At 47.4% G+C, this 27325-nt stretch overlaps 1 protein-coding gene across 1 annotated transcript; it reads left to right on the top strand.

The window, feature by feature from the left end:
* Positions 1-198: 198 nt before the first annotated feature.
* Positions 199-22125, top strand: ZNF219 (zinc finger protein 219). The gene is made up of 5 exons (XM_060254549.1): positions 199-461; positions 10240-10348; positions 11418-12762; positions 16318-16437; positions 19960-22125. The coding sequence occupies exons 2-5, from the start codon at positions 10343-10345 to the stop codon at positions 20790-20792; spliced, it is 2304 nt and encodes a 767-aa protein (XP_060110532.1). The 5' UTR covers positions 199-461; positions 10240-10342; the 3' UTR covers positions 20793-22125.
* Positions 22126-27325: the final 5200 nt, after the last annotated feature.

Raw genomic sequence — 27325 nt, 5'->3', positions numbered from 1 at the left:
GAGCCACCATGGCCGATAAGGCAATCCCTACTCGCGCTTTTCCCCACCTCCCCACTCTTCTTTTGCCCTCCACGACCTAACAAAGTAGGCTGTGCCAGACGAGCGTCTCATCCTGCCCCCCCCCCGCGTCCAGTGCCCCCTCCCTCCCCCGGGGCAGGGCTGCCCCCTCCGCGCCCGGGCGAGCGAAAGCGCACAATGGAGCCGGGCAATCCCTCGCCGCGCAAGGCTCAGAAATGCAAATCGCTGCCGCTGCCTGCGGCTCTGTACAATGGAAGGGAGGGAGGAAGGGAGCGAGAGAGAGGGAGGGAGGGAGGAAGAGAGAGAGAGTGAGAGAGAGGGAAGGCGAGGAGGAGAGGGGGGAGCCCCATTGGCGGGGAGGCTGCTCGCCCCGGCCCAGCCCCGACGACGCGGCGGGTCCCCGGAGCGCCCCCCTCCTCCGCGCCGCCTCGCCGTGCGCCCTGGTGAGTAGCTGCGCTGCGCCGCGCCGTCCGCCCGCCCACCGTGCGCCCCCCTACCCAGAAACCCGCCCCGACCACTAGTCTTCTCCCCCCCCCCCCAAAGCCCAGAGCAGGTGCATGGCTGGGGGGGTGGAAGAGAAGGGAAGCCGAGACAGCGAGCTTCATCTCGGGGACGGGAGGGGGGCATCCGGCCTTGGGGCTGTACCGGGCCAAGCTGTGAGTGCAGCGCCTTGGCGCACGGAAATTGCCCGGCCTCGGCCTCAGGTTTCGTTATCCCCGAATGACCCGGACGATTTCCTCCGTCTCGCTCCCACCCCACCTCTGCATCGCCCCCAAAGCACGTGACTGAGGCCGAGCTTGTGGGGGAAATATATCTTAAGTTGTGAAGAGGGGTTTTTTTTTTGGGGGGGGGGAGGATGTTCCATCGAGACTCGGAGCGGCGCTCGCCTCGGGGCCATTTGGGGTGAAGGCAAGGCGCTCACGGAGTTTGGGGGGGGGGAGTACCTACGGCAGGTGTGTTGAAGCCAGAGGGGAGGGTGCGGGGGGACGACGAAGGGGTCAGGATCGGGGCTGCAGACGTGAGGGCCAGAGGACCATGCGCTCCCTCCACCGCCACCCCGGGGCACCCCCAAGATGCCATTCTTTGCATAGCCGACCTTCGTTTTTGAACCCCTTTAAGTGTCCCTGAATAGCAAAGGAGGGAGAGAAAAAGAGGGGAAATCTCATATGTGATGACCCAATACTAATACTAAGTTGTGACTTCGAAATGCTTTGGGACAGAGACTTGGGGCTTCAGTAGTCACTGAAACCAGTCCTCTTTACTCATCACTCCCCCCCCCCACTGGAATGTGCATTGGAGCATTTGCTGAGGCAGCTGCTCCCTTTGTTCAGGTCTGTGGGGTGGGAAGGGAAGGGGGGGATCAGCTTTGTGTCTTGCTGGGACAGTCGCTCTCTTGTCTGTCTCTCTCGCAGGCCGAGGTGCAAGTGAAGGGACTGATGTGTTCCCATGGATATGTCCCCCCTCCTTCCCCTTCTGTTCTCTGGCCTGGAAGTTGGCGGGACTCAGCAGGAAGGCCTCATGGCCACCCTCCCTATCTTTAGGAGGAGGGGGGGAACACCCTAGAGTGGCCGCCCCCTTTTCTTTAAGGTGTCTTCCCCTCAGACACAGCCATCTTGTATGTTTGGAAGCAGGATTGATCGGACACCCCACTGCCACAAATACGCTTATCCTTTGCAGTTCAGAAAGTGTAACCCCCCCTGACCCTCACCCTCAGTGTACACACACAAGTAGGACAGCGTAATCTGCCCCAGTAGAACAGAACAGACCGAGAAGATTTCGTGTTGTGGTGTCTGTTTTTTTTTTTTAAACAGTCATCTGAGTACTGCCATTAGCCCAACATGGCAGTGTGCCAAAATGAATCAGCTATCCTTTATGCAGGCCTGTGAATGCCATTGTGGCCTTGCACTGCTGCAGGCAAACAAAGTCTGATGGCTGCTTTAGGCGATGAGCAGGGCAGTAATAACTTTTCCTGCAAGCAAGGCCACCATTTTAAGCCGTAGGATAATCTGCAGTTAGGGGCTCAGGACTGTGCTTTCCCTAAGGGCTTCCTCTCAGGACCTGTGTGGAAATGCATCAGGGTGCAGTCTATACATGTGAACAAATGAAAAAAGTGTCTCAGGGGTTGTGCAGAGAGCATCCCTTGCAACTGACAAATGGCTGCTTCCCCCCTCCCCATGACATATTTAGAATTATGGAATACAGTTTTCCAGATGAGAGATCCGTGACTTCCAAGCAGGCTTGAGGCCTACCATCCTGTTGATGTCACTAGCCCCCTCTTTTGGACAGACTCATAAAATGTTTCAGAATAATGAAATATCTGTTCTGCCATTTGGTGCAGTTTCAAGTTGCACAGCTTTTCAACATGGCAGGCTGTCAAGTTGCTCTGAACTCTTCTTTAGAAATGTAACTGCTGGAGAATAGGTTCTGTCCATCTTACAAAGTTGCTGCTTTATCTTATCTTATCTGAAACATATTTGCGGTTGTTTACAAAATTAAGATTCTGATGTTATCCTAAGGTAGTTATAACTTGAGATGACAGCCGATGTCTATGGTCAAAAAATTCCAGGGAATTTGAGCCTCACACTTCTGCTTATTTTCAGAAGGCATTCAAAGTTAGCTGTTTCTCTGTGATACTCTGAACACCACCAAGCAGTGACCACAATCCTGCTTTAATTTAAATATGATCACATATCTGATAAGAACATAGAGTCAAGAGTGAAAGGTGTTTGAATTTCTTTGGGCTACATCAGTTCCAGATTTGTTCCTTATTTGGATAAACAGATCAGAGATTCAACTGAGCTTGGGAATTGTTATTAACTGAGCATATATCACAAACTGCTAAAAGCCACAATCAGCAGGGAAACATGGGAACTGCAGTTCTCTAAGGATTGTTAGAGAACTTTTAATGGAGTGCCCAGCATCTTTGTTAACCTACAATCCCCATGATTCTGTGGGCGAAACTGTGGCAGTTTCAATGGATTTAAAATGGCTGTATATGTGTGTAATGCTGATATGCCTGAACAGGTCTTGAGTGTACTCTGTTTCCTATAATGCTTTCTTGGGAGCAGAATAGTTATCCATGTAACAAAGAATGAAAAACCAGTGAAAGATACATATGTGCATTTGTGTGTGTGTGTGTAAAACCCTCAGTTTCTCATCTGTAAAATGGGAATATTGACAACCTGCATCACAGGTTGTTTTAGTAATTAAAAGCTTATTCTTGTTGGTTGATTACTTCATTAATTACTTGGCATTCTTGCTTCTGCTTTAATGAATTTGGCATAATTTTTACATTTAGTTCCCCTTCTCAGTTCATTTTCTTGCTAGCATTTCCTGTTACTTTTTAAATGTCCTTATCAGTTTGCTCTCACTTGTCTTCTCAATTCCAGCATCCCTTCATGCACTCCTCCTGGTACCCTTTTCCTCAGTAAACCCAAGGATAAACTATGCCATTCCCTTTCGGTTTGCTATAACAAGGCTTTTCTTTCACTTCTCCATATCATATTTACCCATCTCTTTAACATGTGCTGTTTCCTGGCTAATACTTCAGATGAATGTTTTCATTCCACTACCTTTACTTGTGTCTCTGCATATATCATAAAACCTGAGGACAGAGGTTGTGCCTTATTTTTGTTTTACACAGTGCTCTGGGTCTTTGGCTCTGGAAATGACCATAATTAGAAGTAATAAAGATACCTGTAGAGTTATGGTAAAAGTTCTATTCATGTGCACAAGACTCCTGAGGAAAATATTTTGTAACTGAGGTGTCAGCTCTGTGTTAGTTCATGCAAAAAAAGAAGGTAGAACTGTTCCAAGCTCATATCGTTTGAGGCAACTGGTGTGGTTGGTTTGACTGAATGTTTCTGTAGATGAAAAAAACTAATAGCACATAGATAACTGGAAGTCAGGATGATGAGTTCTGGCTTAAAGTAGCTCTCTGTGCACAGATAATTATTTTCCTATGCAGCTATGTAACCCCCCAGTCTCAAGAGGTAGTGTTCTGGAACCCACTCTTCAGAGAAGTCCAGCCCTGAATAGCTTGAATGGCCACTATATCACAGTTGGACTGGATGGGCCACTGGCCTGATCCAATATGGCTTCTCATATGTTCTTATGTTCTTCTTTTTCTTAATATGAGAATATCTGTTACTTGGAATCTAGTGGACTGTGTTGTGTGCAGGAATTTTCAATACTTTAAAGGTATTGTCTTATCAGTGTGAATGTCAGCACTGGACAGACACTTCTCTGAGGTTCTCTCACCTTTCTTCTGCATATTCTAACTTCAGCATTTACTGGCAAGAGCCAGACTTCAGAATTCTGATTCACCTATGCCCCAGGTCTGTGGTGAATATCTGCTGCTTTAACAACCATCTGTCTCTTCCATTGTCACAGTCAAATGGCTCAATCTCAGAGAGCCCTCTTTATTTTCACATTCCCTTTTTCACCAGCTTCTGCGCACCCCAGAGTAAAGACCATGCCTGAAACTGAGTTTATTTCCTAATGAAATATTTGTTGAGAATGAAATGTCATATAGCCATTTCAGGCACTCACTCAAAACCCCCAGTTTCAGATTTAGATAACTCTAGCCTCAATGCTCCCTAGCCAACCTGTTGAGCTTGTAAATCAGAGGGGTTAATGAATGGTTCAAGAGTGATTTCTCATTTTTATTGTTGGTATGGTCCATTCTGATTCCCATTTGTAGTTGTGAGGTGGGAAGCAGGGGTTGCCATTGTAGCAGATTAATTAACCCAGGTTCCAAGGTTGCAATTGTTTTGGTCCTTTAGTGACAACCAATTGAATCTGTCATCTGTCCCTAATGGTTATTATGCTGCATAGTGAAGTAAATGCTGAAGTGGAAAACCTTTGTTTAGCTCAAGGGTCACATTGCCATTTTTCAGTTGGCTGGTGGGCCTTCCAAAGAACACAAGTGTGAATGTTGTCTCCCACTCCTTTATTTAATACCCACAGGTGCACAAAAAGGTAAGCCCAGAAAAAATGGGTTCAGATGACTAGTTAAGCCTGGTTGTTTGGTGGTAATTTCACCATGCCATTGCAAGCGAGTGTTTTTGAGAAATAAAAAAGGCTACTGCACAGCTAGTCACCATGTAACAACTTCCACAAATCTGCCATAGGACATCAAAACTGCTACCAACCCCCAGGCTCCCTACATATATTCAAGCTGGTCCTAAACCCCAGCTTAAAACCTAACTGGACCCCAAGAACATATCTGCATTATAGTAAATTTAATTGTATTATGACTTCCCAAAGAATCCTGGGAATTGTAGTTTGGTGAGAATAGTAAGCAGGGCTTTTTTTGTAGAAAAAGCCCAGCATTAACTCATTTGCATATTAGGCCACATCCCCAATGCCAAGCCAGCCGGAACTGTGTTCCTGCTTTTAAAAACCCCTGTGATAGTAAGTATTCTGCGCTTGTGACAGCCACACACAGAGGCACAGTCCCTTGGGAAGTGGGAATGACTGTTATATTCAGTTTCCATCCACAGTGTAGATGCTGCCGAGTCTCCTTCTTGGTTCCAAATCTCTCTAGGGTTTTTAAAAAATACGGTAAGCCTCTGTTAAAAGGATACAACATTTTTGTCCAAGTCTGTTAAAAGCCTGATTGAAAACCAGTTTAGGGGCTCTTCCACACTGAAGGAATGAGCGTCAGTAACTCAACCTGTTTCCTTTGCTGTAGGCAGTTACTGTGTTTAACAGCCAATATGTGAACAGTATGAATAACTGAACATCCCCAAATGTACACCTACGCACACAGCTAGATGGAATACTTAAAATTCCAGGACACTAGCATATTTTGCTAGCCAGTCTGTTTCCAGTGGTGTAATGGTGAGAATGTCAGATTCAGATCTGAGAGACCACTGAGGTCAGGACTTGGTGGTAGCAGCTCCCAAGGAGGAAGCAGTAACTGGGGAGAGAAAAACAGTTTATTCCTCTTGGTTGTGCACACTGCTTTCTGTCACATTTTTATCCCATCCTTGTTCTGATGAGCTCAGGACAGCACACATAGTCCCTCCACTTCCTCCCATTTTATATTCACATACTGTGAGGTAGGTTAGGCTGAGGGAGATTTACTGGCTGAAAGTCATCCCAGGAGTTTGATGACTGAGTGGAGACTGGAACACAGGCCTGCCAAGCCCTAGTTTGGTCCTCTTACCACTATATCACATTGGCTTTCCACACCATGCTACCTTTCACTCTCATGTACAGAAGCCCTCACGAATGGCCTCACCTGATGCCACAACCTGAAGAGAGAGGGCAGGCCTGTATGGCCTGGGAGGACCAACATACCTTAAGGACTGCCTTCTCCCACATGAACCTACCTACTCACTCCAGACATCCTCTGAGGTTCTGCTTTAACTGCTTCTCAGGTAGGGTTGCCAGCTCTGGGTAGGGAAATATCTAGAAATTTGAGAGGATGGAACCTGGCGAGGGTGGGATTTGGGGAGTGGAGGGACATCAGCAGGGTAGAATGCCACAGAGCCCACCCTCCAAAGCAGCCATTTTCCCCAGGTGAATGTATTTCTGTTGCCTGGAGATCAATTATAATAGTGGGAGATCCCCAGGCCCAACCTGGAGGTTGGCCAACCCTATGACCACTGCCACCTGGGACTAGATGAGTGGCTTTGTTGGTTGTGGCACCAAAACTTTGGAACTCCCTCCCCTGGGAGATTCGTTTGTCTCCCTCTTATCAGTGTTTTCACCAGCGGGTGAAGAGGTTCTGTTTCATTTGGCGTACTTCTAGTAATAGTTACCTGCCTTTTTCTGGTATTGTTTGTTATGTGTTTATATTGCATCATTTTGTAATTTGAAAGGTTTTTAATTTTTCCAAGGTTTTCATGTTTGTATGTGCACTGCCTTGGGAACCGTGAATGGATGGGAAAGCAGCCTAAATATTTTAAATACAATATTATGGACTCTGTTTGTGGGAGGAGGTGTCAAGTCACAGCTTACATATGGCACTCCTTTGGAGTTTTCACGGCAAGAGACGTTTAGAGATGGTTTGCCATTGCATGCCTCTGCATCATGATGACCCTGTTATTCCTTGGAGGTCTCCCATCTAAATACTAGTCAGAGCTGATCCTGCTTAGCTTCCAAGATCTGATGAATTGGACTAGCCTAGGTTATCCAGGTCAGAGCAATGTAGGCTATAGATCGGGGATGGCCAGACTTGCTTAACATAAGAGCCACATAGAATGAACGCCAGATGCTTGAGAGTCACAAGGAAGAAAGCTAGTCAGGCAGGCAGGCAAATAGATGGAGGAAGGAGGGAGAGGTGGAAAGAAAGCAACCTTAAATGCATTTTCCAAGCTGCTGGCTGGCTTGGCTTGGATAAGCATTTTAAAGAGAGAAGTGCCTTCTCCGAGATGGCATGCTGGGGTCTTTGAGAGCCACACAGCATGTGTAAAAGAGCCACATGTGGCTCCTGAGCCGCAGTTAGGCCACCCCTGCTATAGATATAAGAAAATGGGGAGGGAGGAGGCTGAGTCTCCCTACCTTAAAAATGTATCTCCAAAGGAATATTTCTGGTCCCCCCCTCCCGAGTTTCCTATGGAGGGGAGACAGATGAGAAAGGAGGGCTGTGCTGTTTTGTTTGTACACCGGTTTGCTTGAGTCAGAGCAGGAAGTTTTGAAGGAATCCAGACTTTTCTGCCAAAAAATCATAGGCTGGGTAACACTTGAATGGAACTTTCGAAGGCAGAAGCCTTGCCTGGGGGGTAAGGGTGGGGAAAAGATGTGGGTGAACATGTTGGCCAGGGCACACCTGCTTACCATCCCCATGGCACGTGTGTCCCAGAGGCAATAACCTTTCCACATATAGTACACTGGCATCTGTCTTCTGCTCCATCAGTGTTTAAAACTCAGGGTGGAAGGGTGGGGGAGTGACTCTAGCAAAAGGCATTAATAATGCAATTTTTCATGTCTTCCTAAAAATAGGTCAAATTGAAGGTGTTAACTTTGTAGAAAAGGTGGCAGTCCTAGTCCTGTTCGTGTGTTCTCTGACCCCTGCTTCCCCCACAACTTCCCGTAATCATTCCTTCCCTTAGCACAGACATATGCAACTCAGAAAAGTTATGGGGTCCATAGTGGAACCTGGCTGGAGCTGTGGACAGCCTTTTTGATGTTACCTGGCTCTGGCTAGTGATATCACCTGGCTCCATCATGGCCAGCAGAATTCTGCCATTCAGCGGCTCTCTGGGTTGAGAGATGGCATTCTGACCCCTACCCAGAGAAGAAGGAAAACTTCTTGCTACATCTATGAGCAGGGATGCAGTGAGAATTATTTTGGGGTGGGCTGCATAACATGCATAACAGCCTGTGGGCTGTGCACTCATGCCTTAGCTTCTTGTCTCCATATCTCTTCCTCTCATTTGTCTTCATCTCCTGCACCACCCTTCCTGAGAATTGTGCTTCCTTGTCCACCCTCAGCCACCCAGTGCCTCTGCTTCTGTCTCCTGCCTGCCAACAGCTCGCAGCCCCTCCTGATCACCACAAGCTGCCAAATGTCCTTGAAGCCTGATCTCTCACACAGAAGCTACACTGTTTGTCACCATTCTGACACTGACACCCTCAGAAGCGAGAATGTTTGTGAACATTCCATGGCTACACATGTATGTTGTTAGCCGCCCTGAGCCTGCCGTGGTGGGGGAGGGCGGGATATAAATGAAATAAATAAATAAATAAAAATACACATAGATAAATTACTGCCTATTTGAGGAGTAAGGTGTTGCTGGCACCCCATCACTCTTTTTCATGCAGACAAGATTCTGGTTTCTCCCTGTCAAACAGGAATAAGCACTATTTGAAAAGGGTGCTGGCAGAGGCTGGAAGAACGCCCTTCCACAGCACGTGATGCTAATTTAATGCATTCATATCGCATTTCCTGAGTTCCAGAGTGGAGTGATTTCTGTTTTTATTGACTTCTATGGAAGTGTAGGTTTTCTGTTATTCAGAGCTGTGGGTGTGCATTCTCCTAAGCTCTGCAAAGTAATGGGATGTTTTGCATGCAAGCACTTGTTTTGGTGCAATTCTTTCGCTGCTCTGGAAAACACTGGGTGACTTGCAAGTATACCCCACCCTTCTTCCAGTGATCTCTGAGCACCATTTTCACAGCAACCCTGTGAAGTAGGTTGGGCTAACAATGCCTTGCCCTAGGTCAGCTGAGTCAAACTGGGATTTGAATCTGAGTTTCCAGCTTTCAAGTACGGACACCAGCTGCTGTTTAATGCTGAATGCCATGAGAGTGTCCACGCTTTGCATATTTTCCCATTGGAAGTCTCTGTGGGGTGACTTTTTTTTCTTGCACTGAAAACCCGATTGATAACCGTAGGTGAGATCAGAAAGGATATTTCTCCTTGGTCCTATGAGGGTTTTGTTTGTCTTTCCCTGTGGCTTGGTTGCTGGGCCACAACCTCGCATTCCTGCCTCCCTCTTCAGCACTGAATGAGCAAGTTGCCAAAGGCTTCTCCCACACGTTCCCTACCCCCCACCTTCCGTTCTTGAAACTGGGTACAACTTAAAGAGTCCTAATTGCTCCAGGAAGTGGGAGGAAAGGGAAGGTGACAGGACCAGGGAGAGCAGGCCAAGACAAACTGTGACTGCACACCCTTTAGAGGCAGAAAAACAGGCAAAAATCTTCAGGTTGCATCCTAGCAACTCTTTCTGTGACATCGTTCTCATGGTTTCTCTGCACTGTAGGTTTTAGCAGCTTCAGAGATTCAGGTCTGAGACCTGCTATGGGAAAGATTCTTGCCAGGTTCTATGCACTTCTGATTTAATTGCACTTTAGTAAGGGTCCTAATGCTTTATCAAGTCAAATTGGACATAGGTTCTGTTTGGCTTCCACTTCATAAACTTTGGGGGATTCTGTGTTTCATTTCTGGGAGGAGATGCCATGGAAACAGAAATGTCTCCACTTGAATCTCTGAAACCTGGGGGCTCCCTCTCCACTGTTAGTAGTGAGGAAAATACATTCTGTGCATGTTCAAAGGCAGCTTCTGTCCTTCCTTACTGCATGATTATGTTTTAGTACTGGAAGCGTTCCTTGTGCAGGGGTGCAAATTGATGTATTCCACAGGTATGTCTTAGCATTGGAAGCATTCCTTGTGCAGGGGTGCAAATGAAGCCCCGTGGAGGCCTTTTGGTACAAGATCTATGAGTTTGTGTCACATTGATCTGTGAACCCTCTCTCCCCCCTTCCTGCAGCCCATGCTTCCATGTCCATTCCTATCAGGTGTGAGATGCCAGGCGACATCTCAGTGGCTCCCCCTCCTGCAATCAAGGACTGAAGCATGTGAACAGGAGCACCATGGAGGTGAGTGGCTGAAGCCAGGGGAATAGGGTTGAGTACAGACAGGGAGGAGAGGGCTTGTGTGCCCCAGGACTCTCCCTCACACTGACCCCCAACCTTGACCTGCATGCTGGCCACAAAATATCTTCTCCTCCTCTATTCCAACTATGGGTCTGGTAGCCCTTCCCTCTTGTGTGTCCCCAACCAAGTCTATTTACATATTAAAATATTTATCCTCTGACTTCCCTTGTGACTTACATTTGCAAGATTCAACAAACCACTATAAAACTCAGTTAACTCCCCATGTTGCTAGGAAAATGCCCTCATATATAAAGTGGCTTTATAGTGCCTGTTAAAAACCTATAAGGATGGTGCTCCCCCCTCTCATGGGGAACCCATTCCGTAAGATGGGAGCCACTATAAAGAAGGAACAGGCTTTCTGAGAAGCCAAGTGGGCCACTGTAAGCAAGGTAACATCTGGTGGCAACCAAAACACCACTACCACTATTGGTGCATAGGGTTGTAACTAGCCTTCTTTTCCTCTACATACGTTCTTCAAATTCCTGCCCTCCCTCTCTTCCTTCCTTCCTTCCTTCCTTCCTTCCTTCCTTCCTTCCTTCCTTCCTTCCTTCCTTCCTTCCTTCCTTCCTTCCTTCCTTCCTTCCTTCCTTCCTTCCTTCCTTCCTTCCTTCCATAGCACAAGTTCAACTGCCCAATTCTGGAAGGCAGATTGTTCACACCTTCCCCACATTACAAGCAGAGCTGTTCCTCTTCCTAGAGGAAAGAATGTTATTTGGCTTGGTATCAATGGCTAGCTTGTAGGTTGATCAGGAGGAGGTGTCAGATCTCTGCTTTGATTGAGGGAATGGAAGCGCTTTCCTTCCTTTCTTCTGCAGACTGCATTTCAGCCACTGGTTTGCAAAGGGCTCTGTGAAAAGACCTATGGCCTGGCCTCCTGCTGTTGGAAGGAGAAATTTATCTTTCTTTCAGAAACAAACTGTCTTCAAAGTGGAGATTTTTTTTTAAAAAAAGTCAGTGCCTGCCTACCCTTTCTCTCCAAGTTTCAGTTCTCTCTTTCTCCTTATTCCTCCAGGGTGCAGATTACCAGTTGCCTTCTGCCAATCCAGGTAGTGTGGCCCTTCCTTCCCCCTCCTCCTCATCTTCTGGCGACGGAGCGGACGCCCTGGCCTTCAACGGGGAACTGGACCTGCAGCGCTACTCTAATGGGCCAGGGGGGTCAGGAGGCGAGGCCCGCCCTTACCCATGCCCCATCTGTGGCAAGCGTTTCCGTTTCAACAGCATTCTGGCCCTGCACACGCGCATCCACACTGGGGCCTACCCCCTCACCTGCCCTTACTGCGGTCATCGGGCAGGGCAGCGTGCCAGCCTGCGCCTCCACCTGCGCTCTCACTGCCCCGAGGCCCGCGCCCGCCTTGGCCACCAGAGCCGCCTGCTGCTTGAGTTGGAAGAGCGGGCACTTCTACGGGGCAAAGAAGAAGAGGAGAAGGAAGAGAGGGGGGCTACTGCCCCACGCCCAACCCTGCCCGCCTTCCGCTGCCCTTTCTGCAAGGGAAAATTCCGCACGGCGGGTGAGCGAGAGCGCCATCTGCGCATCCTTCACCAGCCATACAAGTGTGGGCAGTGCCCCTTTGCTGCCACCCAGGAGGCCGATCTTCAGTGGCACAATCAGCAGGCTCATGGCCTCCCTGCCAACAGGCCGCCCACTCCTCCTGCCCCTGTCCCTGCAGTCCCACCCACTCCTCCTGCCTCTACCCCTTCTGCTCCCCCAGCTGCCACACCGACTGAGTTCCGCTGCCAGGTGTGCGGTCAAGCCTTCACCCAGTCCTGGTTCCTCAAGGGTCACATGCGCAAGCACAAAGACTCCTTTGACCACAAGTGCCAGGTCTGCGGGCGTGGTTTCAAGGAGCCCTGGTTCCTCAAAAACCACATGAAGGTTCATCTCAGCAAGCTGGGCCTTCAGAGCGAACAAAGGGGGCCCGGAACGGGACGGTCCCCACAGAGCTTACTCGTGGGATGCGAGGCCCTCTACCCTTCGCTCCTGTCCCCGCGGCCCACAGACAAGGCCAGCACAGGTAATTTCCTTGGCTACGGTGATGCCAGCTGCGCTGAGAGACTGCAAGCCACAGCCCGGGCAGTGGAGAGCAGCCAACAGTGGAGGGAGCGCCCTTATGCGGGGGAGCCCAAGCTAGCGAGAGAGAACCCCGGAGGCACCCATCGTTGTCCGGACTGCACACGGAGCTTCAGCACATTCCAGCAGATGGTGCTGCACCGCCAAAGCCACCTGTCCCGAGACAGGGAGTGGAGCAAGGGACAGTCACTGGGTTCTCACCTTCTCACTGGACACTGGCTGCCCACAAATGTCAGAGCCTCTGCTAGCAACAACACCAGCCCCACCCTGCTGACCCACGGGGAAAAGGGCAAGTATGAGCATTCTGGCTGAACCTGTAGCTGGTGCCTCCACTTTGTGGATGTGCACAGGGGAGGGGGTGGGGATCCACATTTCTACTGATTATTTTATTTATTTTTATAGTCTACTTTTCTCACTGAGACGCCTGGCAGGGTGCACAGTGTAAGTCAGTACAGCAAACAGGATGAGCCATCTAATAAGTAAGGCAATAGGATGAAGATTACAGAATTTAAAGCAAAAAGTATGAGGCGTATGTCAAACAATGGAATTACAAAAGTAGTGAGAGCAGGATAACAGTACAGCAAACAGATAATATGTAATATACAATGATACAGCCCACAGTCCTGCTCCATTTACAAAGCGTTGAAGAAGATGATATTGGATTTATACCCCGCTCTTCACTATGAAACTCAGAGTGTCAGAGCAGTTTACAATCTCCTTTACCTTCCTCCCTCATAACAGACACCCTGTGAGGTAGAAGGGGCTGAGAGAGCTCTCCCAGAAGCTGCCCTTTCAAGGACAGCTCTGCGAAAGCTATGGCTGACCCAAGGCCATTCTCGTAGCTGCAAGTGGAGGAGTGGGGAATTAAACCTGGTTCTCCCAGATAAGAGTCCGTGCACTTAACCACTACACCAGACTAGCTCTTGAAGTGCCTTCCTGAATCCTTCTCTTATCACAATAGCCCTATTACCTTTATTAAAAATGGCCTTCCAAACAGTTCTGTTGGGGGCCACAACAGAGGATGCATGTCCTGTAGAACAAAGGAGACAGTACCTACTAGACTAGCTAGGGTCTTAAACTGTGGAGAAAAGTTTCTGAGTCACATAGAACTCTTTTCCAATCTGCCCTCCTTCATCAGTATTATCTTGGTGTGCTGATGTTTATCTAAACATCCTCCCCCTCCCCGTTTGGTGTAGTGGTTAAGTGTGTGGACTCTTATCTGGGAGAACCAGGTTTGATTCTACATTCCTCCACTTGCAGCTGCTGGAATGGCCTTGGGTCAGCCATAGCTCTTGTAGGAGTTGTCCTTGAAAGGGCAGCTTCTGGGAGAGCTCTCTCAGCCTCAACTACCACTATGTCTGTTGTGGGGGAGGAAGGGAAAGCAGATTGTAAGCCATTCTGAGATCCTGAGATTCAGAGTGAAGGGTGGGGTATAAATGCAATATCTTCTAATCTTCTCTTCCTCCTAGTCCTGCACATATCCTTTAATATGAATAGCTGACAGTAGCAACCAGGAATAAATCTGGAGCCAGGAATACATATTTTAATATCTGGGCCAAAACCACCCTTGGGAGCCATTTACTTGAATGCATGTCCTGTGAAAACACTTAATAAAATAACTTCACTAATGTCGTGGCTTTAGCAGCAACCTGCGTAGTGATACCTGGTTGCTGCTTCTGGACACCTTCCAAGGAAGGAGCAGGTTAGGACCTATGTTGGTGCCAGTCACAACCAGCAGGCGTTGGCAGCTGCGGTGGAGGAGTCTTCCCGTCAAGCCTCTCACTAGGCTGCAGAGACTGATTATGGCATTGCTTCCTGTCAACACAAGCCTCCCAACACCTCTGAACAGGCACAGCTTGGCATGATCTGCGCTATGCAAATCGGGGCTTTCTTCTCCAGTGAGGGAATATTACTTCTCATCTGTGTGCAGTCAGATGTTTTCAGATGTTCAGCTTAAGTCATGCTGCTGAATGTTCTCAAACGTTTGGGTAAATATTTGCCTCAATCAGGGCTGGAATTCTTGCAGGAGCTCTTTTGCATATTAGGCCACACACCCCTAATGTAGCCAATCCTCCAACAGCTTACAAGGCTCTTTTTTGTAAGCTCTTGGAGGACTGGCTACATCAGGGGTGTGTGGCCTAATATGCAAAGGAGGTCCTGTTAGAATTTCACTCCTGGCCTTAATGCAGTTTTGATTTTCCTGTTTGTCCCCCAGTTTACTAACCCAGAGGAAAGTTTCATATCCCATGTACTGACTTATACCAGCATGAAGATGATTAATGGGCTGCAGGCAGCTAAGCAGCTGTGGCTATATGTAAATGGACAATCTAAGCCAGAGGAAGAGATCTGTGTGACTCAGAAGCTTGCTTTTGATATTTGAAAAAGAAAAAAAAACCCTCTTTGTAGCAGCAGTTGTTTTTTTCCCATTGCTGTGTGGGTTTTTTTTGGTATATCAACGTTTGAGTAAATGATTGCTAGTGTCATAAGAGCAGGCAAAATTGAATGCAAACATACATACGCATTCCATATTCAGTGTAACAAGAAGTTGCGTTATATAGAATGCCAAATTATGCAGGTTTGTAATTGCTTTTAAAGAGCATGTTTACACTGCAAACATGTTTTATTTAGTTTCAGTCTTCCCCCAGAAAATCTGAGACATTATAATTTAGTGAGAGTGGTAAGCATTCTCTGCCACCCCAATTTTTTTTAAAAAAAAAATCAGTTTCCAGGGAGAATAACTGCTAAGCTGGTTTAAGTCTGCATTACAGACTAGTCTGTATTCTCAAATATGACAGAATATTTACCTTTTTTAAAGATCCTGAGAACACATGATGCACACATATTGAAAATTTGAGAACACATATTGAAAATTTCACAAGGCTTTTCCACCCTGTGTCAGTTTTGCTTGGTGATTGTGTCGTTTAAATATACCCTTGGGTGGTGGCAAGAGTTGGAGTTTGCTACAACGGGCAGAATCCTTTAAAACCAGGCTTTTTGTCAGCTGCGTCTGCTGGAGTGTGCATTCAGGCAGCATGTTTGCTATGCCAAAAATGCATGGCCCTCATTCTCCATCCTATGGAAATATATGTATGGAATGTTGTTCCCCCTACAGCAAATCTAAAGCTGTCTGGGACATCAACGCTAACAACGTGGCCCAAATTGATACCCATGACACCTTCAGTTATGCTTCTTTTCCTGCAAGGGTTGTTTCTACATGCTGTGGCTCAGTAGTAAGGCTGTAGGTTAAATCAAAGCTTAGAGCTTCGGGAGAAAGAAAAGGAAACATTGGCAACAATTTTAGGCAAGTCTATTCAGAAACAAGCCATTTTATTCCATGGGACTTCCTCCCAAGAACGTGTTCTTTTAGGCTTGCAGCTGTTACAACTTTGAATGCAACCATCAGTCTTTACTTTCTCTGCCTTCAGGTAGGGGGAAAAAACTATTTAAAAGGTATATAGTATGGAGCAGAATCTCAGGAGATCCTATTCAGAGCTGTTCCAGCCACTGAAAATCAGACTGGAGTATCTCTGCGTAGCATTACAGTGTAAGACTTTTTAAAAATCTGCTTAACTAAACTGACACTTGGGAGGAAGACAGTGGGAAGAAATAGAACGAAACTCTGCCATTTGACAGGTTCTGTGCAGGATTCTTGTAATGGGTTTGAAACCAAAAGAGTTTTTGCAGGGCCTCTTTTAGTTCTTCAATAGTGGGTTGCACGCTCCTGCCTAGGGACTTGGAAATAAGAAAGCCCTGAGCAAGAAACATGGGGAACAGAGCAGCCAGAGTCAAGAAATCTTAGAATCCCCTCTTCCTAAAATTCCCTTTCCCTGTATCTGTTTCTCAGATGCGCAGGGGCAGCCACGCCTTGATGGATCCCGTCGGGGCTCTGGGAAAGATTGTCCATTCTGTGGGAAGTCCTTCCGATCATCCCACCATCTGAAGGTGCACCTCCGTGTTCACACAGGTAAGAGCTTTCAGTAGCAACCTCAGGGCAGCGATTTCCATAAAGGGGCAGTAAAGCCAGATGAAACTGTTTTTCTGAGTTCGCTGCATCCACAATATCAGCCCGCATCCCCATTTGCAGTCAGTAGTGACAAAATTAATGCTTTAAAGCAGTGGCCCCAAACCTTTTTGGCACCAGGGACCAGCCCCTGGGCTGGCCCACCCACTGCAGCCCCAGGGCCGGCAGGGTAGGGGCACTGAATTCAGCCTCCCTCTGCGGCGCCTCCTTCCCCCTCTGTTTTCACAATTTTAAGGCCTGGGAAGGCGGTGAAGTGCCTCCCGGGTTCTTTAAAGACCGACCCCCCCACCCGCCAACCAGCTGATCGGCAGGAAAAACCACAGCAGCGGCGCCCTTGCCTCCTCTCCACTTCCTTCCTGGACATAGGAAGGAAGTGGGGAGGAGGCAAGGGAAGTGCCACTTTTTCAGCGGGTTGCTCACTGCTGCTGCAGTGGTTTTCCCCGCCAATCAGCGGGGGGGGGGGTCAGCCTTTAAAGAGCCCAGGAGACGCTTCACTGCCCCTTCCTAGGCCTTAAAACTGTGAAAACGGAGTGGGGGAGGCGCCGTGGGGGGCGGGGCAGCGAGGCTGCGCAGCCCGATTGCTAACAGGCCATGGACCGGGACTGGTCCACGGACTGGGGATTGGGGACCCCTGCTTTAAGGGAAAAGGGGCCCAGCCAGGACTTGCCTATATCATTTCAGTGTCTGGAATAAAAATCCAAGTATTACCAGTACAGGCTTGCTGGGAGACTTTGAGCCAATCACACACTCTCAGGGCTTTTTTTGTAGCAGGAACTGCTTTGCATATCAGACCACACACTGTTATGTAAGGAATCCTCCAAGAGCTTACAAGGCTCTTATTACAGGACCTATTGTAAGCTCTTGAACGACTGACTACATTGGGGGGGGGGGGGTGGCCTAAGGAGTTCCTGCTATAAAATTTTACCCATTGTAAGGGTAAAATAAAATAGAGGAGAATGATGTCAGTCACTTTGGGTCCCCATTGGGGTGAAAGGCAGCATAGGAATAAATTTGTAGTGTTTTGACATATAAACAGTTTCACACATACTATTTATTTAGTAAGTTGCAAGCCCCCCCCCCTTTGTCCAGGGAGTTCAGGGTGATGCACTTTGCTCTCCTCTTCTCCATTTTACCTTCACAACAACCCTTTGAGGTAAGTTGCATTGAGAGACAGCGGCTGGACTCAGTTCACCCAGGAAGCTTCCATGGCAGAAGTAGAGATTTGAGCCTGGGCTCCCCAGACACTCTAAGCTACTGATCTCCAGTCTGGTAACTATGGCATCATGGTGCCTATCTGTGAACCAATTTGCCCTTTTCCACTTAACTGGAGCAGGGTATGCTTCAGAAGAGCCCAGGAGGCATTACTTTTATGTCAACATGAAGTACCCTTTGGGAAAGAGAAGCCTACATTGTAGGCATATTCTAGACTTGGATTTTCCCAACTTGTAATTGCCCGACTGATGGCAGCCATTTTATGACTGGGCCTCTCTCACATGGCAGCCGTTTTGTATTTGCTCACTGCCATTTCTTAAAATTCTAAAGCTGCATTGCAGGATCAACAAACTTGAGGACTCTCTACTCTGACAACTTTTCCACACTGGATGGTAATCATGATATAACTCTTACAAAAACCCTATATGTAGGGTTGCCAATGCCAGCTTGGGAAATTCCTGGAGATTTTAAGGCAGTGCCTGGGAGGAGAGGGAACTCAGTAAGGATGTGATGCTATAGAAATCTGCCCCTTCTTCTAGGGGAACTGATCTCTCAAGTCTGGAAATTAGTTATAATTTTGAGAGAACTCCAGGTTCCACCTGAAAGTTGGCAACCATACCTGTAGGTTAGTATAGCTCATCGTTATGAGCTTGTATTATAGAAGGCTGGGAGAGAGTTATCTGCTTCATGCAGAGGTGAGATTGAAGAGCTCTTGATTTATAGAGTCACCAGTAAGGTCTCCTGCAGAAGCATTTCTAAAATGGACTCATACTCTCCATCTGTTCAGCAAGGCTTACACAAGAGAACTTCCTAGTGGATTATGCTCATGATGGATCAGATCTCTCTTCTGAGCTTCAAAGCACCCCAAATCAGTTGCTTGAGGCAACTGCTTCACAACCTGGTCCCCTTGTCTATTCAGTGGGGTGATTTGTGGGGCACTCCAGGGGTGGGTGGGGATGTTGTGTGATGTTCCCAACACAATGACATCACTTGGAAGCTGGGGATGTCGCATGGAGGATGCTCTGGTTTTGGGGCAAACTTTATGGTTAAATTGGGGTTAAACCATAGAGTTCATCCAAAAACTAGAGCTTCCCCATGCAGCATCCCCAATGCAATTATGCCATTTCTGGGTGACGTCATCACATTGGAAATGTCATGCAGCCATGCCCCTTTTTAGGGGAGGGGTTTCCCCCACCAGCCAGCTGGTCTGCAGCAAAAAGGAGCCCCTGAAACCAGTGGGGGTCTCCTGCTGGGGGCTTACAAGCCTATTCACAGCCCATTCACCTCTGAGCTGAGCCCATTGGAATGGTCTTAGCCAGTTCATTGTCTCCCCTCTTAACCTACTTTGCAGGATTGTTGTGAAGGTACTGTGTCTAGCATACATCTCCACCAAATTGAGCCTTCAGTGACACATCAAAAACTGTTAAAATCATGCCACTTAAAGTAATACATACCACTTAAAGTAAAACATAAACTAACCATCTAACTCGATCAAAGTGAATGCATTTTGAAGGGTGTAATTTTGCTTACAAATGCACCATTAGAACCATACTATAAGTTACCTTTTTCGTGTATTTTCACATGCTCCACACACCCACACAGAAGCTGTGGAGAGCTAAAGAAAAAAAGAACCTGGACAGACTTGAAATGTTGCGGGGGGTGAGAGGAAGGGCTTCTGCCTCCCCCCCCCCCCCAGCAGTTTTCTCATGTGAAAACCAGCATGACGTAGTGGATAAAGTAGGATGTGGGAGACCCAGGTTCAAATCCCCACTCTGCCTTGAAAGCTCACTTGTTACCACAGGTGCTCCCTCTCAAATGTACTCTTAATTTTGGTTATGGGCAAGTGTCCTGAAACTATCAGTTTTGGGCCATTGAGTTCAGTGTCAGGGAAAACCTCTTCTCAGGTCCACAGCCCTAGCTGGCTTGGAAAACTTGCCAATTAGGGAGGAGAATGTGTGATTTAAGGATCTTTACCTGAACAGTGGGCACATGAGGATTGTTGTTGAGAGGACAAAACAGAGGAGAAGGATGTCCTAAGCTCCTTTGGATTTCCATCAGGGATAAAGGTTGGGTATAAATATATAAACAAATATTGAGGAGGCTGAGTGATGGTGAATCACCAGAGGCCACTCAGAGACATTGTGGCCTGGATGGCATCTAAACCTGTAGTTGATTCTTGGGCTGACGGAAGTAGATGGTTTCCCAAGAAAGATGGCTTCCTTGCTAATCCCTTTCTCCCATTTCTCCATGCAGGCGAGCGCCCGTACAAATGCCCTCACTGTGACTACGCTGGAACTCAGTCTGGCTCTCTCAAATATCACCTGCAGCGCCATCACAGGGAGCAAAAGAGCGCTGCTGCAGCAGCTGCCGCTGCTGCCACAGGGACACTGGAACGGTGCCACATACCCCTCGCTCCCACTGCAGTCTCTGCCTTTCCCCAAACGCAGCTTGCCAAGAGCCATGGGCCCTTCCTACCCCTGGGGGGCTTGGGTTCCACTCGATCTCGTCAGTCCCGTCGCAAACCTCTGCTTAACGGGAAGGCCGACTTCCAGCCCTTGGACCTGTCGCTGCGCCCAGCCCTGGCTGGAGGGGCCCTCCACCGCTGCCAGTTCTGTCCCTTTGCCACCTCAGCTCCCGAGCTCATGGAATTACACCTTCAGGTGCACCATAGTCGAAAGTCCCGAACCCGCCGCTGCTCTCACACTGCCCCTAAGCCCCGTGTGGTGGTGCAGGAGGAGGAGCCAGAGATACCTGAGCCCCAGAGTCCCCAGCTGAAAGAAACCAAGTCCCTAAGTCCAAAGGGGGAGACGACCAAACTCCAGAAGTTCTGGCATTTGGAAGACCAAGATGAGCCTCCCAGGCCTGAGGTGCCTCGAAGGAAGCAGTCCTCTGATGAAGCAGTGGTGGTCACCAGTCTTTCTCCTGGAGCTAAGCAGGATTGGGATGACCTCTCTCAAGACTCTGAGGAGCCAATCCCCGAGGAGGATTTGCCTGGCCCCCTGGTCCCAAAGAGGGCAGCTCACCAGGAGGCATCTAAAGCAGGCCAAGGCCTAATGGAGTTGCAGTTGGAGCCAGTGCAGGCTTGAGGATATCTACTCTGCATTTTTAAACCAGTTTCAAACCTGTTTAACTGTCATGGCAACTCCTGACCCAAAGGACTCTGGGAACTGTAGTTCTGTTCTCAGCAGTCATACAGAACTACAATTCTCAGACTTCTAGAGGGAGGAGTTGAAGAGGGGCTTCGTAGCTTAGAGCTTTGCATGCAGAAGGCCCCAGGTTCCAGCAATCCTTGGCCTCTCCAGTTAAAAGAGGCTTGCGTTTTTGGAGAGACGCTGCCTGTCAAAGCAGACCAAACTGACCTAGATAGACCAGTGGTCTGATTCCATATAAGGCAACTTCCTACATTCATTAGACAGTTAAACCAGTTTCAAACCTGTTTACATTTGTAGTATAGATGTGCCAAGACCAGGGAGGCAAATAGAAAGACCCTGCCCCGCAAGTGACAGGGTTACATACCCATCTGTGAGGTGTTGGGGCCGGAGGTAGTGAGGTTGTCAAACTTTTCCTGAAGTCAGTCTCTCTGCCTTTTAACAGCAACGAGACAGACGGGCATTTAAGAGGTGCATGTCCTCTCTGTCACTGAAGCTGTTAAAGGCATAGGAGCCCTGAGAGGAAAAAGTAATCATTGAAAAAGTTAAGGTAGAGGCTGTGATATGGCTGGGGTGCCGGGCCGGTGAAAGGCAGTGATACTGTAGCAGTCTTTTTAAATCAACAGGGTTTTGAGGTAAGGCAGCTGGAGTACATGAGATTCCAGCCCCTTGCTCACTTGCTCCTTAGATCTGGGCTTGATGCTGCTGCTTTTGGGGCACCACTGTCTAGAGAGTCTGGCCCTTTCACAATCTAAATTCTTGGCACCAGGGCAGGTTTGAGAGGCCTCCTGTGGGCCAGGACTCCTATAAGCTGACCCGTTTTGTAAAAGGGAGGATTACTGCAGGTGCCACTTTCCCTTCCATGGTGCCACTATGGTGGGAAAAGCTGTACCTGCCCAATTTCTCCTTTCTCTGTTGGTATTAAGGGTGGAGGAGCTGTACCCCTAGGAATGTGGTTGACCCTGAAATGCCACAGAGGCAGAGTGGGCCATAGGGTGCAGCAGCCACTCTTGGCCTGAGGAGACTTAATCCTTCTGAGCACCTACGTGTGAGGCAGTCCATCTACAGAGCAAGTGGGGCCACAAACTCATGTGCTTGGCAAGTGACCTGGTTGCCAGTATCTTGTCTCTGTAGTGCCCCAGCAGCAGAGCTTTGTTTCTGTAGTAATCTGGCACAGCAGGGAACTTGACAACTTCTAGAGTTTTCTATTTTTTTATTGTTTTTTCTTGTAGAAAAATTGAAACTGGAAATAAACATTAAAACGAGAAAAGACTGATGCTCTATTCAATGTGCATGTGTGCACCGAGCAGCGTCCTTTCAGTACACCTGCCACACCCTTCAGTGGATCATGTCCTCCTGTAGGTTTGAAGATGCTCTTTCAAGCTTCTTGTTGATCAATGTCCACCTTCCCCCGGCAAACAAGCAGAGAGGTGTTCAGGAATCACAAATTGCTAAGCAGATGAAGCACAAGATATATCTGAACCACAATTCCTCCATTATTTTAATTGCACACACCCATCCACTTGGGATGATGTTCATTTTAATCAAAGATTCTCCACACTTGCTGACCACTTGGACTTTCCATGGACTTTTGTGGTGTTCAGTTACCTTTTATCAAATCTGCAGAGACTGCTGTGTGAGGCTTTTAAATGTGTCTTTAATAGATACATGCATAATAAAGAGGCCTTGGCAGCTGCTGTTTTGGTAATGCAGAGAAAGGAAATATTTAAAAGACCCATTTAATCAAAGTGAATAAACTGTGTGTATGGGTCTTTGTAGACCAGTGGTTCTCAAACCTTTTGAACCAGAACTTACTTCTAAATATAGTGTACTACATGCAAATAACTCCATTCTATTCTCCCCCCCCCGCCCCACAAAATAAAATGCAGGACTCACACACCAGTTAAAACTGACCAAATTTATATTTTATTTTATACTTAGTGTAATATAATATACAACATTCCTGAGCAACAGACAGTACGGTATTTCATGGCCATCCAGAGAACAATTCTTGTAGGCCAATTAGCTGTAAAGCTGGCCTTGCCCTCAAATTTCCCCAGGCTCAGCACATTCTGGGAACAGGGTGGGGAGAGCATCTTCTAACCCTAGAAGCCAGCTGGTGGATAAGAGAACAAAACTGAAAGCTTAGTGGAATCCTATTGGGTAACAAAACCCAGCACTTGACAAAGCGGAGGAGGTGTGTGAATTCTCACATTAACAGCCAGTTTCATGTTTCCCATATTCTGAGAACAGGGATACAAAATCTTACTTTTCCCAGTACAAACTATCACACAGTTATGGGCGCCATCCACAAGTATGTAGAAACGTGTACCCTTTCTCTTAATTGAAAGGCATAGTAACAATAGCAGCATATGTTTCTGAATGTTTAAATCACTTTGTACACTTCCTAGTAAAGTGTAAAGTAAGCCAGTATTATATAGTACGCAACATATCTAAATGGCCCCAAAGCTTTTCCTTGTGATCCCAAATGCAGAAACAGACTTTCTGGAGATGGTTGGGGGTGCTCTCTGCACAGGGTCAGAGATATTGTCATTGTTTTATATGTGTGAAGAAGATGCTCTAATATTTAAAAAAAGACCCAGGGCTAGGGTTGCCAAGTCTGACTCAAGAAATATCTGGGGACTTTGGAGGTAGAGCCAGGACCAATTGAACTCCAAGGGTGTGACAAACACAATTGAACTCCAAAACTCCTATGGGAATCAATCTCCATAGGATATAATGGGAGTACCCAGCAGACATTTCCCTCTCCCCCCACTTTCTGACAACCCTGAAGCAGGAGAAAGTCTCCAAACGAGGGGATCCCCTGCCCCCAACTGGGGATTGGAAACCCTACCCAGGGCTGAGGACTAGTAAGAAATAAGCAGCTCTGGGGACAATACCTAGGCCTAGGTAAAAGCAGTTCATTGAGGGAATCAATGAACTTTGTGTTCCCACAAGTTGTTAGTCCTTGAATTCCCCTTGTGTTGGTACAGCAAATTGGAGGCCATGGTTGGGGTTCACCCAGTTTCTTTACTCCATCTTAAGACAGCTCTAATCCTTTCTACAGCCCCCCTTCCTGTATGGCTTTTTAATCCATGCAGGCCCCTTAGGGTTGCCAACCTCCAGGTGGGGCCTGGCATTCTCTCAGAATTACAACTGAGGACCAGACTACAAAAATCAGTTCCCTGGTGAAAACAGAAGCTTTGAAGGGTGGACTCTATGGCATCACATCCCTACTTCCCAGGCTCTGTCCCAAAATCTAGGACCACCAGAAGAGTCGGCAACCCTACCCATGCTCCTCAGCATAAAAGGGATCCTTCCTCCCTTTTTTCCTTCCTCCCTTTTTTCCACCAGCACAAGCGTTGGTTGAAACCCACACTGCAAAATTCTTCTAAGGCCCTTCCCAACTGTGGGGCAAATGGGTTGGCTCTCCTTGGCATCTTTAAAGCATTAGAAACTTCTCCTCTCTCTGGGCCTGTTAACACAATCAACTATGATTGAAATTTGAGACAGAGATCCTGAAAGCCCCCCTGCCCCCGCTGCTACCACATAAAAGTTGCAGGGTTTGTTTTGAGAAGGGCAGGGTGTGTCACTCTTCTTTCAATCTTGAGTCATTCAAAGGACATGGGTTGTTTTTGTTTTTTTTACAAAGGAGTGTTTCTGACACACCCTTGACCGCACACACATCATTTTACGGATAAATACAATGCATGAACCAGCCATGAGGTGTGAGTAAAGCTGGTCAAAGCTTCCAGAATCATCCTGGGATCTCTCCTCACCAGCTGATCAAAGGAATCACTAATGATTATACTACTTGGCATGTATACAGCATCTAAATTTCCTCATACACATGTTCACAGTAATCCCTAAGAGTAATTTTGTAAAGTAGATCCCATGCTGTGAAGTGTCCTTTCTTTCCAGTTGTGTAGGCATGTGAAGTATATAGCTTTATACAACTCTATCTGACATCAGAAATAACCGGCTGAGAGGAAAGCAGTTTACCTCAATAATTTCAGAACTATAATCTTGGAAGCTTGCTGCGGAGATAAAATTTCAATGAGGAACTTCTGTAAATCTGTAGGAAAGGAAAGGTCCCCTGTGCAAGCACCAGTCGTTTCCGACTCCGGGGTGACATTGCTTTCACGTTTTCATGGCAGACTTTTTTACAGGATGGTTTGCCATTGCCTTCCCCAGTCATCTATGCTTTCCCCCCAGCAAGCTGGGTACTCATTTTACCGACCTCGTAGGGATGGAAGGCTGAGTCAACCTCGAGCCGGCTACCTGAAAACCCAGCTTCCACAAGGGATCGAACTCAGGTCGTGAGCAGAGCTTAGGACTGCAGTACTGCAGCTTTAACACTCTGCGCCACGGGGCTCTTCTCGTAAATCTGTAACCCAGCCCCAAATTTTCCTTAAGGAACAGAGAATTTGCTTGTTGCTACAGGCCCTCATTAATCTGTAAACTAATTCTGCCTTGAGTCCACTGGAGTTCAAAGAAAGCCTCTGTGTGCCTCCTTCCATTAATCCAGTGGATGCCAGAATTGATTGAGAAGGGAGCTGCCCTCGTTTTTGAAGGGAACAGAGATATTGATTAGCAAGAATGTCAGCATTCACCGGCTCTTGTTGCAGCAGACAGGAACTGCTGACTCAGTCAAGTATGTCTCAGTCAACTATATACATTTCACTGAGGATAACCGATGTTCAAAACACAATATTTCGAACAATGAAGTCCACCAAAGTACAGTTGCTAGTGGACTATGATCTGGGAGACCCAAATCCTTAATTTGCATGCCCCTTGGTGAGACGCCCTCTCAGCCTAATCCACTTCACAGGGTTGTTGTGAGTATAGAATGGAGTGCCCATAGAACTTTGTGTGGAGTGCTAGATACATGGAAGCTGTCCTTTTTCTAAAACAGCTTCCTCTGTAACACCTCGGTCAATAAACATAAGATAGACCTACTTTCCTTCCCAAACTGGTAAGGGACAAATCATGCCCACCGAAGTAGGTGCAAATGCTACAGGTAAAATACTAAATGGTGACATTAAGATGAGTAGAACAAAGCAGAGTCAAGTAACACCTTTAAGATCAACAAAGTTGGTCTTTGTTCCACTGCTTCAGACCAACACGGCTGCCCACCTGGATCTATTAAAATGAGTAGTTATTAATGTGGAAATAAACTGCCAGTTTCCACTGTAAAATGTTCTTGGAGAGCCATTCTGTTCCAGGGAATAATAGAATTGGCTCCTCCTTTTGTGAGACTCAGAATAGCCTTTTGCATCTTTGATGGGTGTCATCCTTCCATAACAATACCCTGATGGTCCTTTTATGGAAACCCAGTCTTGCAAAATCTTGTTGGCCCCTCTCTCTCCACGGCAGCCAGCCAAGCTAGAAGGGGGAGAGGCATGGAATAACCACCTTGAGGGCACATCTTCTGAATGGGCGGGGTGACAACAATGGGACAGGAGATAATGCAGCCTCCAAAAAAGCTGGAGAACCAAGTCTAGGCGAAAGACAAGAGCTATCTCCCCCCCTCCCCCCGCTGGCTAATCTGTAAAAAGGTTGCCTTTGAACTATTGAGTTGGAAGAAAAGGGGCGGTTCTGCAGTTGACTCCACCCTTCTAGTTGGTCTGGAGTCAGGACTGGTTTTCTACAACATGGCGGGATGCACAAGTCTTTGGGAACAAGAGAGTCCTTCTCAAGGTAGAGTGTGGGGGAAAGTGCACCGGGGCCTAGATACAGCTCTGGGTTGGGGTGTCTGATTGATTACGGTTTGTCTCTCGGTTTGGGGTTAGGGAAGGAAAGATTTTTCTGATTGTGTGGTTGTGGTGCACCCACCCAAGACTGCCTGATGGGGGAGTGTCTGGGAGCAGGGGCTTGTGGTTCTTGGAAAAGGCCTTCCGCCATCTTTTTGGGCGATATGTGCAAAGATGACTTAGTGCAGGTAAGTTAGCGTTCAGCCCAGTGGAACTGCTCATTTATCATCTTGATGAAAAGCATAAAAGAGCAACACCATAACATAGCTCCTCTTGGCGTATGTGAACCTAGCAGCCCGTGGATGTAATGGGGAGCAAATTAGTAAAATTTCCTCCACCCATTCTAGCTCAGAGCATGTTTACTGGAACCAGGTAACTTCTACTGTTTTAGCAAGCAGGAATTTTAAATGCAAAAAATATGTAAACCTACCACCTTTTAACAAGGTTAGATTTCTACTGCATTTTCAAGGAACGTTTTCTACTCTGATAGTAATGACTGCATCATACAATCGTTAAACAAACCATGCCATGGCTCCCTGTGCTAGTTTTCTTAATGTTTTTCCCCCTAGTGGCTAAAAGGCATGCTTGCCAGCCCGGTCAAACTGGAAGATAAGTAATTCATGCCCTCAGTGGATAAACTTGTCTCTCTTTTTAGTGAAAGGCAATTGGGAAAATTGTTGGATAAGCTGTTCCTTAGTTTGGAATCTATATGTTTGA

The sequence above is a fragment of the Heteronotia binoei genome, chromosome 15 (assembly GCF_032191835.1).
Source record: "Heteronotia binoei isolate CCM8104 ecotype False Entrance Well chromosome 15, APGP_CSIRO_Hbin_v1, whole genome shotgun sequence".
Taxonomy (NCBI): domain Eukaryota; kingdom Metazoa; phylum Chordata; class Lepidosauria; order Squamata; family Gekkonidae; genus Heteronotia; species Heteronotia binoei.
Note: the sequence above shows the minus strand (reverse complement) of the source record. Positions and strands in the feature narration are given on the sequence as shown.